The sequence below is a fragment of the Polypterus senegalus genome, chromosome 4 (assembly GCF_016835505.1).
Source record: "Polypterus senegalus isolate Bchr_013 chromosome 4, ASM1683550v1, whole genome shotgun sequence".
NCBI lineage: Eukaryota > Metazoa > Chordata > Cladistia > Polypteriformes > Polypteridae > Polypterus > Polypterus senegalus.
This window is the reverse complement of record NC_053157.1, coordinates 188315181-188333970: the sequence shown is the minus strand read 5'-3', so window position 1 is coordinate 188333970 and position 18790 is coordinate 188315181. Positions and strand designations below refer to the sequence as shown.

Here is an 18790-nt window from a genome sequence, read left to right as displayed (position 1 = left end):
GGTGCATACAGTATATCTAGACAAAGCCATTTTCATTTGTTAAAAGTGGTTACCTAAGGTTTGTTTTTAAATTATGTAAATGTTTTTAAATTTAGTGAAATTTTCTTGTTTTCTTTGTTCATTTGTCATGTCTCTGGGGATAAAAATATTTTATTTATGACTAAATGAAAAAATCTTATATAAATATTCCAACATAAATTTGTTCAAAAATGCTCATGCAATTATGATATCTGATTTTTTTTTTGTCTGTTACAGCAGTCCAGGAATTTATTTTTTTTTAATCTATTTTTTAAATATGTTACCAAAAATGTGTAAAATAGAGTAGAATTATATACAAAAAACTAATTTGGTTTCTATTTTTAGGATTGGAGTTGTCTTCACAGTTTTTATCATCACTCTGCGTTGGTTTATTCTTTACAAGGCTCCCAATGAATCCAGTCCATGGGAGCAGAACAGCATTGATCCAAACTATGTTGAGGTTGGAAGACTTTCTTTTTAATCTTCAAATATGTATTATATATAAAATATACATAAAAAATCCCTGGTTACTTATTTTTGGGTGGGGTATTCATATAAGAATTAATTTGGGAAACAAATTAAGAGAAAGATTAGAATAGCTTTTTCTGTGGTACTCAATTTACATACCCTCTTTTCCTGTTTTTTATAATTATAGTTATTAATAATATTTTTTACAGATTGTCCAAAAGTTTGTATCTAAAGTCTTGCAGCAGGAATGCATTCCATCTTCAGTTAAAAAAAACATGTCAGTCTTGTTTTCTGGAAAATACAAACCTTACATCCTTCCTTTTCTGACAAAGGATACAATTCTGAATGACACAATATTCCAGTACTTTCCACCTTTTGGATTTAATAATCTTCAGCATAAACTGGAAGAGATTTTAAGTCTTTTTCCTGATTTACCGAAAAATAAAGTCACAGTGGAACCCTGTAAACGTTGTGTTGTGGTAGGAAGTGGTGGAATTCTACGTGGATTAGAGCTTGGTCATCTGCTGGATCAATTTGATGTGATAATCAGGTAAGCCTTTTATGCTTAAAGTCTTCCTAGCATTCTTATAACCAGTTATTTTGTTTAACATTAGAATATGTTGAGAAATTGAATTGTTAAATTTTATTTAATTGTAATTATATAGTATTTTTTGGGGGGGATATATATCAGGCTATTATACGCATTTACAATTGGGCATTAAAAATTGTTTTGTTGTGTTTCAGTATTTCAAAGGTAGCTTGTCCAGAGATGCTGTGATTGATATTTAACCTACAGAGGTCTTTACCTTTCTTTCTCTTATATATAAAATGTTCTTTCAGTGTTATAAACAAGGTTGAGAATTATTTCCTGTGAAATTGACTTTATTATAAAATATATTTTTCCTATTGGGTTTGCATTACTGTATATTTTTAAGATTCTTTCTTTCTTTCTTAAATCACATTCTTAGTTTTCTGCAGATGGTGTAATAGCAATTTTTATTCCATGGTATGTCCAGATATGTGTGGGACGTTGCTATATGCAAACTAAACAATCGTTCAGAATATAGTAACAGATGTAAATTTTCAAGGAAAAAAGCACATTTTATTTTAAAAATACCATAGCATTTCCTAAACATGCTTAATCCTGAGCAGAGCTGTGGGGGAGCCTGTCCCACCAAGCATAAGGCAGGAATAATCTCTAGACAGGGTTACAGTCTATTGCAGGATGAACACACAAACACAAATACTAGGGCCAGTTCGACCAACACCAATTCACCTAACCTGCATGTGTTTAGACTTTGTGAGGAAACCGGGGCACACTGAACATCATGCAAACTCCATGCAGGGAGGACTCAGGACACGAACCTTGCTCCTCTTACTTTAGAACAGCAGTACTACCACTGAGCCAGCCTACTTTAAAAGTCATACTTTTAAATCAGCAGGATATCTTAAGTACTCTTTTAAAGTGAGAATGAAATGGTTTAGAAATACATTATGTGCAAAAGGAATTTGCGAATTAAGAAGAATAATGATTTGAAAAAATATTGTGACTAATCCACACAACAATTCTGTGTTAACTTGATCTACATTTAGTTAGTCGACTTCTCCTGGTACCGGTTCATGTGTTGGGGAGAGTATTGAGCACATGATAGAAATCAGCCTTGAACTTTTCCAGCATAACCAGAGCACCTTGGTGAAGTCCATGAACATGAGTAAAACATGGAAACTGTAAACAGTGAGCTGCTCCAATCCTTCAAATGCACATGAATGTTACATCCTGGATGCATTTTCTTACTTACTTTCTTTGATTGCATCACTTTTTACTCCCACAGAATCCTGTTTTTGTAAAGGGCTATGTTTTCAAGTAGTTTGGATGCTACATGTTTTAAGTAACGGTGCATTAGTCACAGTTACTGCATTGCAGATACCACAAGCAATAAAACAAAAATATAAATAAGAAAAACATCAAAAGATGTATATGTATATGTAGCATCTAGATGTTTAAGCCTACATTTGAATATATTTGAATATTTACTTTTTTTAATATAGATATTCAAACCTTTATTTTTTAGTTAATTCCACAGCCCTAATGTATAGTATGTACCATATTGATAATATATACTACAGTGTAGATTATATATATACGTTGCTGTCATGGTTAAAGTTTTTAATTGTACAAATAAAATATTAATTTTGTCTGATTTGTAACAGCATGACATAGTATAAAGACCCACTTGCACTTATGCATACTCCTTTTTCAAATTCTTTGAACTGCTTTGTTTTAGTGTTCTGTCTTATGACAGCATATGAATTAAGTGGTGACTGTGAACTTATTACAAGTATAATCAAGGCACTGCTAACTGTCTGCTCCCAACTGCTGCTAGAAAGCTTTTCTGCAAGTAGTAAATGTCATGTTCAGTTTTGGTGAGCCACAAACATGGCTGCAGTACAGCAAGATGTTTATCTGGGGCCTAGCTTACAAACCTTACTGATACAAATAGATTTAACTGGGAAATACAAATTTGAAAGGAATATTGAAAAGAAAAAAAAAAACATTTATGTTTATTGTTTAATGAGGAAAAATTTACTTTCTTAAAATAATAAAATAAATATTACCAGAATATTTTAAAAATTAATTAAACAACATAATTCTTTAACAATATGATTAAATAAAAAGAAAAGGCAAATTGTGTCTAATTCTAACACATTTTTTGCCAGAAACCACTCCCAAAGTGGTAAGAGCTAATTTATAACTAGTCGATGGTAAATATGTCAAGGCAATAGTGTGAACTAAAGCTGTGTTCTTCTGTCAAGATGAAAGCATATTGGCTTCGCTTTCTATATGGGCTATAGAGAACAGCATTGTGCAGTTAAAATTTTATATTGATAAGGAATCATAATCTATCTGGTATAGGAGAATAGCAGCTCTTTTGGATTGTGGGTTTCTCCCAAACTCCCAATATGTGACTGTTGTAATAATCGCAATGAGTATGAGTAAGTGTATATATGTGAACAGTATAAAAGGGAAAAAGGGTTCAGTTTAATTTCCATGCTGAAAAGAAACATTGAAAAGAATGTTAAACACAATCTTTTGGCTATGTAGCCTTCATCAGGTGTGTCACAATTGACTAGCTCAGTCAGGTTTGTTCCTACCTTGTGCCTTAGGCTACTTAGATAATGTAATATAGGGGTTTTGCAGGTGGGGGGACGGGTGTATAAAGGGGCCCTGAAAATGGCAGGTATGGTAAAGCTTTTGGCATGTCAGAAGTAGTCTGAAAAGAAACAAATGTAAAATTTAACATCTAGTAAATAGCCAAAGAATAGATAAAGCTTATTTTGGAAATACAGCAATGTATTTAAAGTTTAAGTATTGTCAGTCATTATCCAGCCCACTATATCCTAACACAGGGTCACGGGGGTCTGCTGGAGCAAATCCCTGCCAACACAGGGCGAAAGGCAGGAACAAATCCCGGGCAGGGTGCCAGCCCACCGCAAAGGTAGCATTGTGTTTATAAAAAATAAAAAAATCTGAAAAGTATTTTCTCTTTAATATTTTCAGACTGAACAATGCTCCAGTCAAAGACTTTTCTAAAGATGTTGGCACCAGAACTACAATCAGAATGAGTTATCCTGAAGGTTCCCCCAAAACATGGGATGATTTTGATCCTAATATATTGTTTGTTGCTGTCATTTACAAAAGAGTTGACTTTAACTGGCTTAAAGCAATGGTAACAAAAGAACAATTGGTGAGTACTTTTTATAAGCAGAATATCTTTTCATGGTACTTTCATCAGGTTGTCTTTGTTTGCAGATTGTTTTCAGCTTTGTACCTGTTCTTCTTGCCAAATTATAGTATCCCTCCACTTGCAGATGACATTTTTTTCAGCATTAAGCATTTGGTGTTCAGTAAGACATAAGAGAAAGACTTTGGTAGGGTGTCAAAAAGCAGAACATAGGAATTTGACAAGTAATAGAAGAAAATTCAATCCAACAAACTTCTGTGGTTAGCTAGTGTTCCAAGTAAGTGTTCCAATATCTTCTTATCCAGATACATTTTAAGAGTTGTCAGTTTTTCTTTGTTAACTACATAACTTGGTAGTTTGTTCCAGATTTCCACAACTCACATGACAAGGTGATTCCTGGCTCCTGTCTAAAAGGAATACTCAACCCAAAAATGATAATCTTTTTAATCCTTTCCTTATCCCCCATGTTATTGTACTTATCACAAATAATTTTTCATTTCATATTTTGAACAGAGATAACTATGCTTCTTATACAGTGCACTTCAGTAGAGTACGACAGTTGAGAATGTTGAACAAGAGCAAACAATATAAAAACATTCTTGAAAAAATTCTCGAATACGTTTGTCACATTAGTTGATTTCAGATATGAGGACATAGCCCATCCAGAAATGTCATGAGGATGACTTATTATCAGCCTATTTTTTTTTTTTTCAAAGCAATATTGGGGCAATTATTCATTTTTAGCATTAAATACTTTTTGAAAACATTGATTACTTCCTAATAAAATAAAGACTGCAATTGGCAGCATTCACCAGCTATGGGTTCATTCGTCCAGCCATCCATTTTTATGAACTGGATTTCATCCAGTACTTGTGGTGTTTTACTTGAGTTACTTACATACTATGGCTGCAAGGTTTGCTTTTTATTCTTTGGAAATGTAAGGAATGTGGTGGGCAGAGCAGGCAGCCAGTATTGCCTATAATTCTCCTGGGGAAAAAAAAACAAAAAAACACCTTGTGTTCTGCTCTGTATATATTTTACAAGATGCAGCAGACCCCCGTGACCCTGTGTTAGGATATAGCGGGTTGGATAATGAACAACTGACTGACTGTCTAAGAAAATGTTTCAGTTTCCAATGCACTTAATAACAATACATTATTTTTGTCACTTGACAACATCACCAGCAGAACTATTTCTAAACTGCTTTTATTCAGGAAGGTTGAAAAATAAAACATAAAATAAAGAGCAAGGTTGGTGACACATTTTTTACTTTCCTCCACCAGTTAGCAGATAGTAAGAACAGTCCTATCAAGCTGTTAACAGTTCAAGTATTTTAGTTCCACTTCCTATTCCTAAATCTATGACTTGCTACAAACTATTAAGATGAATACTGTGGGAACATGAGTCTCTAAGACAGAATTTTGAAGGTTTGGTAGTATACTCACTAATCATAGTACCGGAGAGCGGTGACGTGGTATATGTTGATTGGCTCATGCATGTAACAATTCCTTTGTAGTCTATATGTGACAGTAATGACCCTTTAAATCTGTACTTCATTCCAAATGCACATTCAACTAGAACCAGCTGACAGAAAATCTCGTTAAGTTTAGCATTGTCCAAGCATTGTTATGGCTAACTCACATGTGAACAACTGAAGAAATTATGATGTTTACGCTTTTGTTAGATAACTAGCTGGCAGCAGTGCAGAGGTAAAGGCAAGCTAAGTAAATCTTTGGTGTAATGAGCTAGTCAGAACATGAGAGTGGTGTAGAGGTCATACACAATAAAGAAATTGACAAAAGTTGATATTAAACTGTTGATAATGTTTCTTGCCAAAAACCTACATCAGAGTTTTGAGTAAGACTATATGTGTATATGCTTTATTAATGATACTTTATAACTATACTTTTACCACTATACTTTTACCACAGAGCACATGTAAGCTGTTTACAGAAAATGTTAGTCTAAATACTTGAATATCATAGCACTTTTGTATTCAATTTTATTTAATTAAGTATATGTGTGTATGTGAAAATGTATATATATATATATATATATATATATATATATATATAAATGTGAAAATTTATATTATATATATATATATATATATATATATATATATATATATATATATATATATATATAAACTGCTCAAAAAAATTAAAGGAACACTTTGAAAACACATCAGATCTCAATGGGAAACAGAAACCCTCCTGGATATCTATACTGATATAGACTGGGTAATGTGTTAGGAACGAAAGGATGCCACATCCTTTGATGGAAATGAAAATGATCAACCTACAGAGCCCTGAATTCAAAGACGCCCCAAAAATCAGAGTGAAAAAATTATGTGGCAGGCTAGTCCATTTTGCCAAAATTTAATTGCAGCAACTCAAAATTGTATGCAGCAGCACTTTGTATGGCCCCTGTGTTCTTGTATACATGCCTGACATCGGTGCATGCTTCTAATGAGATAACAGATGGTGTTGTGGGGGATCTCCTCCCAGATCTGGACCAGGGCATCACTGAGTATGAGACAGTCTGAGGTGCAACCTGGTGGCATTGGATGGACCAAAACATAATGTTCCAGAGGTGTTCTATTGGATTTAGGTCAGGAAAGTGTGGTGGCCAGTCAATGGTATCAATTCCTTCATCCTCCAGGGACTGCCTGCATACTCTCACCACATGAGGCCAGGAATTGTCGTGCACCAGGAGCCACTGTACCAGCATAGGGTCGGACAATGGGTCCAAGGATTTCATCCTGATACCTAATGGCAGCCAAGGTGCCTTTGTCAAGCCTGTAGCGGTCTGTGTGACCCTCCATGGATATGCCTCCCCAGACAATCATTAACCCACCACCAAACTGCTCATGCTGAATGATGTTACAGGCAGCATAATGTTCTCCATGGCTTCTCCAGACCCTTTCACTTCTGTCACGTGCTCAGGGTGAACCTGCTCTCATCTGTAAAAAGCACAGGGCACCAGTGGTGCATCTGCCAATTCTGGTATTCTATGGCGAATGCCAATCGAGCTGCATGCTGCTGTGCAGTGAGCTCAGGGCCCATTAGAGGACATGGGGCCCTTGGGTCACCCTCATGAAGTCTTTCTGGTTGTTTGGTCAGAGACATTCACACCAGTGGCCTGCTGGAGGTCATTTTGTAGGGCTCTGGCAGTGCTCATCCTGTTCCTCCTTGCCCAAAGGAGCAGATACTGGTCCTGCTGATGGGTTATGGACCTTCTATGGCTTCTCCAGCGCTCCTAGAGTAACTGCTTGTCTCCTAGAATCTCCTCCATGCCATTGAGACTGTGCAGGGAGACACAGCAAACCTTCTGGCAATGACACGTATTGATGTGCCATCCTGGAGAAGTTGGACTACCTGTGCAACCTCTGTAGGGTCCAGGTATCGCCTCATGCTACCAGTAGTGACACTGACTGTAGCCAAATGCAAAACTAGTGAAGAAACAGTCAGAAAAGATGTGGAGGGAAAAATGTCAGTGGCCTCCACCTGTTAAACCATTCCTGTTTTGGGGGTCATCTCATTGTTGCCCCTCTAGTGCATCTGTTGTTAATTTCATTAACACCACAGCAGCTGAAACTGATTAACAACCCCTCTGCTACTTAACTGACCAGATTAATATCCCATAAGTTTCATTGACTTTATGCTATACTCTGATTAAAAAGTGTTCCTTTAATTCTTTTGAGCAGTATATATATATATATATATATATATATATATATATATATATATATATATATATATATATATATATATATATATATATATATATATATATATGTAGTCTTTGCAACTGTGCTATCTGTAGTGTATGAAATCTGCCTAGGTGATAGAGGCTATGCATCATTACTTTTTTTAAGCAATTGACAATATACTTCATATTTAGGCAAAAAGTTTTCAAATCATTCCAGTGAAGTACTTTTATAATGCACATCCTGAGAACAAACTGGTTTTTCACATAGCAAAGGAAGCTTTACTTGCAGTAGCAATAGTTATTTGAAACAAATGAAGCTGCAGTTGTTGTTACAAGTCTTTGTACTTTAGGGGCAGATTGAACAGTCTTCTAACAAGTAGAAGTCAGTACAGTTAAATTCTTAACAGTTTAATAAATCAGACCAAGGTACTAACCAGAAAGTTCTCGTGAATGCTCTTGTCCAGAACAAGCCTAAGTCATTTCCTTGTCTTCATGAAATGGTGGTGTAATATCTCAGAAATTAATTTAAAGGCAGCAATGCATAGAATACACTGTAGCTCCATATGCGCAAAGAATTCATTCATTCAACTTAAAATCACATTTATTTTGTTTAAAATTGTCCAAAATGTATCATTTTGATCACAGATCCAACCTGTGAACTTTGCAGTCTAGCTCCGGACTGACTGAGCCAAATATTTTGGAAGTGCACCAGATTTACATAATTTTGGACAAAACTCCTTGAATGCCTACCAGACAGTCTTGGTGTCATAATCACTCCCAACCCATTAATAGCTGTGTTTGGTGTACTCCCTCATGGGATTAAATTGAAGAAGGACAAATGACTGTAGTTGCTTATACAACACTACTAGCATGTAGACTTGTTTTGTTCAACTGGAAGAGCCCCAATCCACCTTTTTTATGTCAACGCTTAACTGATGTCATATGCTATTTGAAATTGGAAACAATCTATTTCTCGCTTTGAGGATCTGTTCAAAACGTTTTTAAAATATGGCAAGATCTAATCAACAAAAATTTAGAATAAGTATTTATGTCGGGTCAGATTTTCTCCCTTCTTTGTTGCTTTTAAAGCTTTGCCATTGCTGATGACTCTCCTTTTTTTCTCTCAGGTGGGGGTTGAATTCTGTCTTGTTAAGTTCAATTTGATTGTATGGAATGTTATTTTCTTCAAGTAATAATTTAAAAAAACAAAAGAAATGGTGTTGTGCATGTGATCATTTTTACTGGCTAAGAACTGTGCTTTTATTACAAAGAAAAGGAGAATAGTAATTCTTTAAAAGATTAAACAGATAAAATATTTTTTACAAAAGTGAACAAAGAGTTCAAACTTGTACTTAATGAAGTCCAGACTAGAATATGCCCTGTGTGCAGAGACATAACAAACAAATTAGAAAAAATACAAATAAATATAATTTGGCAAGTAGATAGTCTTGATTAGGGCCAAAACTGAGACAAATCCAAGTCAACAGAAGAAATTACTTGAACATAAGACCAGATTCGAGTACTACAGCCCTAGCACTATGGATTCAGCAGGGCTGTAAAATTGAATGACACAGTTCACATGTGCATTTTAAAAATAAAAATATGTGCTTGAAGGCAAAAACTAACATTTGAATTGGAATAGTGTGTTGTTTATTTTTTTTTCTTTTACATACACTAATCTTGCCATTGTATCATTCCACACTTTATACAATATTGCGGTATCTTTCAGATCAATTTTTGTAATTCCACTATGAGCCTAATTGTATTTTTGCATTGTTAGCTTGTATGGTCATTAGTAAAACAGGAGACCTCCTTGAAAACAATCCATAACAACTCATTTCAGGACAGCTTTTTCTACCCTAAAGTCTACTGGCTCTACCATTGTAGTAATAACAGATTTTTAAGCAATTCACTGGTAACCTGAAAGTCCCTCTTTAACATGAGATCCTTGATTTCTAGCTGTTTTGTGCTAGAACTATTAAACATCTATAACTACAGGCAAACTCTAGCTACATTAAAGACTGTGGAAAAATGCCCACTATATTTCTGACTTTTTCCTTTTGTTATCACAACGAGTCTTAAAGAGCCTGTTCAATGTCAGTAATGCTCACTTTAGTTACCTCAGTCAGCTCACATTTCTTTATACTGTGTTGGCTGCTGACTTGACATTCTGTGCCTGAAAGAATGAGGCATAATAAAGAAAAAAATATTCAAGTCACTTTTATTACTATACAGCTGAAGTCAAAACGAGCATTGAGGTGGTATTTCATAACATTTTGTTCCTCATACCCTATTTATCATCCACAGATTTTGGAGAATAAATAATGAAAATAGGGCAAAAAAGCAAGTGAGCCATCAGTACAACCTCAAATGGCTTTCATCTGCCACAAAGCATCACATGGTTTCCCTTAATATGCTTTCTGACGAACTTCACTGCTGCTAATGAAGTTTAGTTGACCTGTCTCATTCCAGATTACTCTGCACATGTCATGTCATCATCTGTCTAACATTTGCATTAACGATTCATTTACAACTAGTGTTTATTGTCATGTTATATGTGTCATTGTTGTGTGTGAAATCCCCAGCAGGGTTGCCTCTGTTCTTAGGTGTGCCTCTTACAAAGCCACTTAAATATTTAGCCCCTCTGAATGGTACACACAATTACTGTAATCCCTAAATAGGATGGTCCATACTTATGACATTGTCACTGATTGACAGTTCTCTGTTTGGGACAATAATAACTCTGTAAATTAAGTATTAATAGCAGGTGTCTCTTAAAGTGGCCTTTAAGTCTGTTGAAGTTAGGTATTAAATTCAGGTATAAGATCTATAGCAGAATTACATCCAACTATTTGTGAATCATACCTTGCACTCATTACTCTGAATGTGTGCTCTTCAGTTTGGGATAATGCCAGTAGTATATATACAAATAATATTGCAGAATTACTGGCATTTAATGGTAAACCATTAATGTCAAGCTTGACGTGCCTATGTGGAAATATTTGTAAATGGTTCTATAGTGTTAAAAGTTATGTGAATGCTAAATATTGTCAAAAGTTTTTTAAAATTTATTTTTCTTATCTTTTAGTCTTTATTTGACTGGATTTTCTTTTGGCAAGAAGTTGCAGGAAGTATTCCCATCAAACCCTCACAGTTTCGAATCTTAAACCCTGAAATAGTCATTCAAACAGCTATGGACCTTCTTCAGCTTCCACCCCCTCGCTGGAAACTGTGGGGTCAGGACCAGGTAAAATTGCATGTTTTTTACTTACTGGTAATTTTTGGCAGTATTTGCTTTGCCTATACGATTTGAAAATGTTTAATTAGTCATAATGGTTCATGTAATGAAAAGAACAGCTAATGTAATACAAATGCATCCTTTTTCGATAGAAATTACTGCCATTACTGCAATAACATCCTCATGGACCTCAGTTTAATTTGGTAATGCCATGTGAATATAACTGAATAATGCACTTCACTGAAAGTGATAATTTTCACATATATTGTTAAATATATTTAAGTTTTCTTTTGGTTTTCAAATCACGTAGAGCACAATATGATGTGTTGGCAATGGCAGTGCATCAACCAAAGTGTAGGGGAAAAGCATGCAGAAAATGGGTGCTGATAAAATCATACAGGAAAAGTGTTCACAATTACAGATACACACAGCTAGTTAGATGCTCTAGCCCATCTTGGACAGCCTCTCTGGAGAAACATGCAGGAATTTAATTGAGTAAATGCTTGCCAAAAATGAGGGAAAGGCTCCCCTACATGTTAAAATGTTACTATCTTTAAGTTTTGTGCCATGTGATGACACACCTGCTGCTTTTGAAAAACTTGCTGATACTTTCCTTCCAGGACTATAGGCCTTAATAATTGAGATATGTCCAGTTTGTTTGCCACCTGCTGTAGAAAATACTGACATATGGCCACATTTTGACTTTTTCAAGGAGTGCACATAATGTGGTGCACACTACAGTTACTCTTCAATTTGTGTTTTTTTTTTTCCCGTTTTCTTTCCTTTTGTCTACAGTAATACCTCAGCTAATGAATCCTCTAAAAAACAAATTTCCTTGATAACAAAGCCAGCCTAAAATGTGCTTGGCGTATGCAAATGTTCGAGTATTTATCAACTACAGTGATTTGGAAGCCATTATGCAACCTCCCTACATGGAATAGTTGTCTGTCCTTGATATGGTTTATACTGTAGAATGCACACTTCTTATACGTGAGTTTTTTACATGTGCTAGTCTGCGGTTTTTATACGTGTAGTTATATTTCTAAAGCAATTGACTTACTGCTTGTTGCTGGATTAGTCACATTCTGAAACCAAGATTAGTTGTATAATTTATCTTTGCATCTTCAGAATTAACTTCAGAGCATGGCACTTCTGACATGTCTATCTGCTTAGTCTGTTTTGCGAACCACCTGGACAGTACTGCTTGTTTAAATGCTTTACTAAAGGTCATCCATTTTTTTTTTTATAGCTTCGGAAAAATGTATATATAGTACACCCACATAGGTTTTATGCTGTCTTAACACTTTTTTCTAATTAGTATCAATTTAAACACCCTGCCTCAGAACAAAATTTCCTTTTCCATTGGTGTACTAGGATTATAATTTATTTACAGTTTTGCAGATAAATAATTTGATACCGCATGCTTTCATACTTAGTGATCATGAGTATCTTCAGCTGCAACAGTGCACAGTCAGTAATGACAGTAAGAGGTGCAAGTGTAGGCAATGCGCCAGGAGAGGCTGTGCTCTGACAGTGAATGTGAGAATGAATTGCAGTAAATGACCACTGAGTTTATGATTCTGTATTTGTTTTTGGGCAAGATCCCTACATTATTTAACTCTTTCTTTGTAGTTCTGGAGTTGTCTTGTGACTCTTAAAGACTATTATTTCTGAGAGTGAACTAAACATGCTTATTTAAAAAAAAAAAGCATAAACCTCTCTGTTCACTTTTGACCCCACTTAATCTGGTTTACGGACACCTGGACAAGATCTTATCCTGTCAGTGTTGGTTGCAAAGCAGGAAAACAATTTGTTGTTGTTTAGCTAGTAGGAGGAAGCATCCATTTTGTAGTAATTATTGACATAAATCTTTATATGCTCCAGTCATTTTGATTTAACATTTGCTTTTCTGTCTCCCTTTCTCAAGTAGCCAGAGTCTGTTTAACATTACACAACCGATTTTTGTGGCCTCTCTGCAGGATTTTATGTGGATCTTACGTTAAATTATTGTCTTTAATCTAAGTTTTAAATATAAATAAATATATTTGTTAATATTTATTTTATTTTGGTATAAAGGAGCCCCCGTAGCATTTCTTGACACACTTCTGCTGAATAATTCATTCGCTGAAAGTATTCAGTGTGTCAGAGAGAGAATGTACAGCATTGTTTGTAATGGTACTTTTGTTTTCATTCTCTTCTTCGCTACTACCTCCAAGTTTGTCCAGATTGTGTATAATAACTGATCCTGCCCTTTAAATTAGTTTCTTGATTCAGTTGGCCTCTCTTGGAATGATATTACCACCACAGCATAGAAAATTGTATTGGTTATCACAGAGTTGTAGAAGATGTGAAGGATGTCACTACCCTCATTAAAGGAATTCATTCTCTTAAAAAAAGTCTACTCTGCCCTTTCTTATATAGTTCTGTGGTTTTACACGACTAGTACAACCTGTCATTAATGTGTACCACCACATAGTGCTTTTTTAAGCTTTAACGTGAGAACATTAGTTCAAATTAACTGGAACACTACTAAAGTGAAATTTCCATCCAGACTTAAAGTGAATGCAGCCATGTTCCAACAAGAGTTCCTGGATTCAGAAAGACCATCAGCAGAGGCTGACGAAACACTGTACAGTAAACATCAGTCAGGACCATAATACATACAGTTGAGTGGTATTTACCAGACAGAACAAGCTGCAAGTTTCCTCCCACAGTCCAAAGGGTTAGGTGCATTGGCGATTCTAAATTGTCCCTAGTGTGTGCTTGGTGTGTGTGTGCATGTGGGCTGGTGCCCTGCCCGGGCTTTGTTTTCTGCCTTGCGCCCTGAATTGGCTGGGATCGGCTCCAGCAGATCACCATAACCCTGTAGTTAGGATATAGCTGGTTGGATAATGGATGGATGGAACAAGCAGCAAACAAACAGGACCAGCATTTGAGCTTTGGAATGGTCAGCAACGTTGAATTAGCAATATACAATGAGTATTGCAGGTGTTTAACTGGTCTACTGGCAGCTGGTTAACTGGTTCTAGAAAATAACTGGATGTTAGTTCATGATTTAATGGTCCACACTCATTTAAATATCAGTAAGCTGTGCATTATGCATCTGTAGAAGTAGAAGTTAATGTGGACTTTTTCCTCAGTCACCTTAAAACATGAAGTTGTTGTTAGGTGCTGTTTAGGGGCCATGAGAAGTTTAGATGGGTCATGCAGAAAGATGAGAAACACATAAGAAATCCTATAGTAGAATTTAAGAAAACTAAATTTAAACTATTGTTATAGACTAGTCAGATTGCAGACGACCTGTTATGTTAGTAATGTAATCAGCTGGTTAAGTTGTGGCACTTATTTAAACATTAGTGCATGACATTGTTTCTCATTTCTCCTCAGAATGTGCCCACACTGGGAGCCATTGCTTCAATTATGGCTACATACCTTTGTGATGAGGTGAGTTTGGCGGGTTTTGGATATGACCTCAGCCAACCAGAAGCACCCCTGCACTACTATGAAAATACTCGTATGGATGCTATGAAAAGTCAGACAATGCATAATGTGGACAATGAAAGACAGTTTCTGGCATCCTTGGTGAAAGCTGGTGTGATTAAGGACCTCACTGGTGGCATACACTGTACATTCTGCAAAATGAAGACTTTGCAGCTTTAATCATCTGAAACTTTTTTTTTAGCCTTTATGATAATTTAAATAGTCCAATATCAGTATTTTATATATTTATTTTTCAACAATGTCATACAATTAATAAATTATGCAAATGTATAGCATTGCTGAAAGTAATTTACAAGTTGTGTTGTTTGTTTGTACAGTATTCCCAATGTTGCTGAAGTAGATTGCCTTCATATGAAACAATAGACAATGCTGCTACTGTTCATTCTTTAGAAATGTCTCTGTATTGAAATGAATGCACTTTTTTGAGCTATATCTAGGAATGTTTTACAGATTTTTAATAGATTTAGATGTAGATTTCAGACTTGATGCTGTAGTGTTATCCTACTGGTACATAAGGTATACATTGTGAGATATTTTTCAAGCTTCTATAATTCTATAACACTAGAATTACCAGAGCCTGCGAAAAAAACTCGTAGATCCGTCCCACCTTCGCTTCTTAAAATAGTTTTTACCTCTCCACCAGCCTCTTTTCTTCATCTAAATGTGCTGATAAAGACAAACTGCAAGCAGCCAGCTATTCCATCCCCCCACCGACTTAGAATGTGCACAAATTTCTCCTAGCTCATTCCTAGATTGATTATCTGAGAGAGAAGTGGAGTTTTAGACTGGAAATAATAGATTATTTGGAACACACTCATTTCATGTGTGTTCCATTTCTACAGTAATCTGTGTAAACACATTGTTAAAACAGAAACATTTTCATATTTTAGTAATAAATGTTACAAAATGTAGGCATAAACTATATGTGTGAAGCCTGAAGGCCAAAGATCAAATAAACACTTTCATAGAAGGTTTAAATATGTCACAACAGCTTCAGTGGCGTACTGGTAAGATTTTGTCACGTAATGTGCAGCAGACTTGCCATACCTCAGTGACCCGAGTTTGATTACCCGCTGGGGAAAAAATGTTTTTATTTTTTTTATTTTTAACCTTCGCCGTTCTGCCTGCCTTAACTCCCTGTCTATCTATATAGTAATAACAGTAATTTTATTATTCTATAGCAGCTTCCCTGTCTGCCTATCATATAGTGCCTATCTATCCCCTTAGCTGTTTTTTTATATATCTATTATACAGTGCCCTATGGGGTGATAAACAGGCAATTACAATGATTTTCGGAATACATAAAGTCATTATATAAAGTAATTCCTGAATATATAAAGTCGTCATTAGAATAGATAAAGTCATTCCTGAATATTATTATTTATTTACTTACTTCCTACAGCACAAAGTCACGAGTGCAGAGCTTCCCATGTACATATACAAAGCACAGCGATGGCAAATGTGCATTCTTGATCCGATGTAGAACAGTCATCATGATGTGATTTTGCCTCTGTTATAGTGCCTCTGAGAAAACAGCAGTGTAAAATGGTGATATATGGGGGGGATTCGGTGTGGTTGAGTTGGGACCGTGAATGCAGCTGAGAGAATAACAGAATAAAAAGAAAAAGCTAACCTTTACAAGTATCATAAATTACACCAGCTGTTGCAGACTAGAATCAAATGTATATTTTTATTTTAAAATAGTAAGAATACGTGTAGCCCACTTTTTAAAACGGACTCATCTGGAATTGAACCCGTAAAGTTCAGACTACCAGTCAAGAGCTGATACTGTTGCATTATCACAGCGCTCTTAGTGAATGCGTGTCAATATCGCACTCTAACACGGGTTGTTTTTCTGTACTTATATTTTTGAATAAAAGCTCACTTGTTCTATTACATTTGTACTTTTTGTGAAACTGTTTCTTTGATATTTGGGCTTCAGGCTTCACACATTATACACTTCATGTCTACATTTTGTCAGTTATGACTAAAACATGAAAAACGTTTATTTTTTAACGATGTGTGTACGTAGATCTATGTAGACACGGAACACACATGAAATGAAAGTGTTCCAAATAACGATATAGTATTTATAAAAGGTGTTTGCTTGACTTCTCACTCTGTACAACTCTAAGCAACCAACACACAGGTAAACAGACTTGAGCTGAGAAAACTGTGCGCCGGTGAGGGGTGTGATAGTAGGCTGCTTGCTGTTTGCTGCTTAGCCACAAATTTAGAAGACAAAAGATGTGACGGAGAGGTGTGAAGCGTTTTAAGGTGGGACGGATCTACAAGTTTTTTCGTAGACTCTGGTAATTCTAGTGTTAAATACAGTAGAAATAATTGCTTCATGATGTTAATTTCCTAGAATTACCCTTTGAAATGAAAGAACAAAAACAGTCTTAACTGCTCTGCGTTAAATTACCTTTAAGCCTGTGTGAAATATCTGTTATCATGACCTCCTCTGCTATAAGCTGTGTATCTTTTATTCCAGCTATACTTCACACTTCTGATTTTAGACATAGCCACTTAATAAATAAGCAGTGCAACTGATGCAAGTGGTATACAGTATAACCTTTAATATTTCAAAATCATTTTCCTCCTATATTTTGCCCTAAATTTATTTCCCTCCAGCTATTTCTTCTCTCTTAGTAAAAATGAAATATGAGTAATTTTCTATGCAGTTTATTATTTTATTGTCTTGTTTCATATCTATGCAGTTCATTTTGGTAAATTAGTGTTCAGGTTCATTTTTTCACTCAAACATTTTCATTTTTTCCTGTTCACTTCTGCTCCAGAACACTTGAATAGTATTATATTTGTGACAAATTCAGTATTATACGTTTTTCCAAAGTCTAGTACTGGAATGTCTTAAAAGTGGATTTGTTTTTGAGCACCATTACTGTATTAAAAATATGTTGTTTTTTATTTGTATGTGTTTTTTATTTTTGAAATTTGGTACATTACTCAAGGATAAAAATGTATTGGTAAGGCTACAATGTAAAGTTAATCAGGGAATATTTTCAGTGCGGTAGCATAACACTGTGCAGCATTTCCAAAAATGTTTCTCATCACCTTTTAAAAGTGCAATAGTGTTGTGTACTGTATATCAAAAGTGTAGTGTTATATCAAGAAAATCTCGTGTTGTGTTTTACTAACATATAATGAAAATATGTACATAATATTTGTATTTTTTAATAATAATAGATAATTTTTAAAGGTGTTTTATGACCAGTTTTTCTTCTGTGTATATACACTGGCCATCAGTTGCTTTGTAATTATTTGAGGGCTGATTAATGTTTCCAAAAAACACTGCTTTCTGTAAAGCAAACAAATCAATGGTGTGACACAGAAATCAACATAAAATGTCTGTTGCTGCATGCTGTGGGTGCACATTGGACAGGAATGCACTGGAAGCTGGCTGCCAGGCTGTCTTTGCGTATCATTTTGCGACATCAGTGGTAGTTGTGGTGCATGTGTCACGATCTGATTTGTATCTCTGTTATTGTAAGGGGCAGTTCTCCTAGGTGAACATTGCCATCAATCAATCAATCAACATTTATTTATATAGCACATATTCATACAAAAAAAATGTAGCTCAAAGTGCTTTACAAAATGAATAGAAAAATAGAAGACACAATAAAAAATAAACATAAGTCAGCATTAATTAACATAGAATAAGAGTAAGGTCCGATGGCCAGGGTGGACAGAAAAAACAAAAAAAAACTCCAAAGGCTGGAGAAAAAAATAAAATCTGTAGGGGTTCCAGACCAAGAGACCGCCCAGTCCCCTCTGGGCAATCTACCTAACATAAGTCAAACAGTCCTCTTTGTATTTAGGGTTTTCATGGAAGGACCTGATGATGATGGTCACGTAGACTTCTGGCTTTCAGTCCATCAATGTTGGTGCATCATGATGCTTTGAGTAGGTGGTGGTGGCGCAGGCCGCCACCACAAAGAAACCGGAAAAAGAAACAGAAGAGAGAGTTGGGGTCAGTACGGATTTTAGAGCCACTATGAATAGTTATTATGATGAATTGAACATACAGAGTATCTTATATATATACTTATATAGAGTAAGTTAAAGTGAAGTTATAAAAAGGCCATGT

General features: G+C 35.3%; 1 protein-coding gene across 1 annotated transcript in view; it reads left to right on the top strand.

Annotated features, from left to right (window-relative positions):
• st3gal5 (ST3 beta-galactoside alpha-2,3-sialyltransferase 5) overlaps positions 1 to 15526 on the top strand; it is a 78764-nt gene extending 63238 nt beyond the window's left edge. The window contains exons 4-8 of the mRNA XM_039751785.1: positions 364 to 478; positions 696 to 1036; positions 4046 to 4232; positions 11032 to 11190; positions 14569 to 15526. Of these exons, the coding sequence (XP_039607719.1) occupies positions 364 to 478; positions 696 to 1036; positions 4046 to 4232; positions 11032 to 11190; positions 14569 to 14841 (1075 nt within the window). The 3' untranslated portion in view covers positions 14842 to 15526. The remainder of the gene's footprint in view (positions 1 to 363; positions 479 to 695; positions 1037 to 4045; positions 4233 to 11031; positions 11191 to 14568) is intronic.
• The last annotated feature ends 3264 nt before the right edge of the window (positions 15527 to 18790 follow it).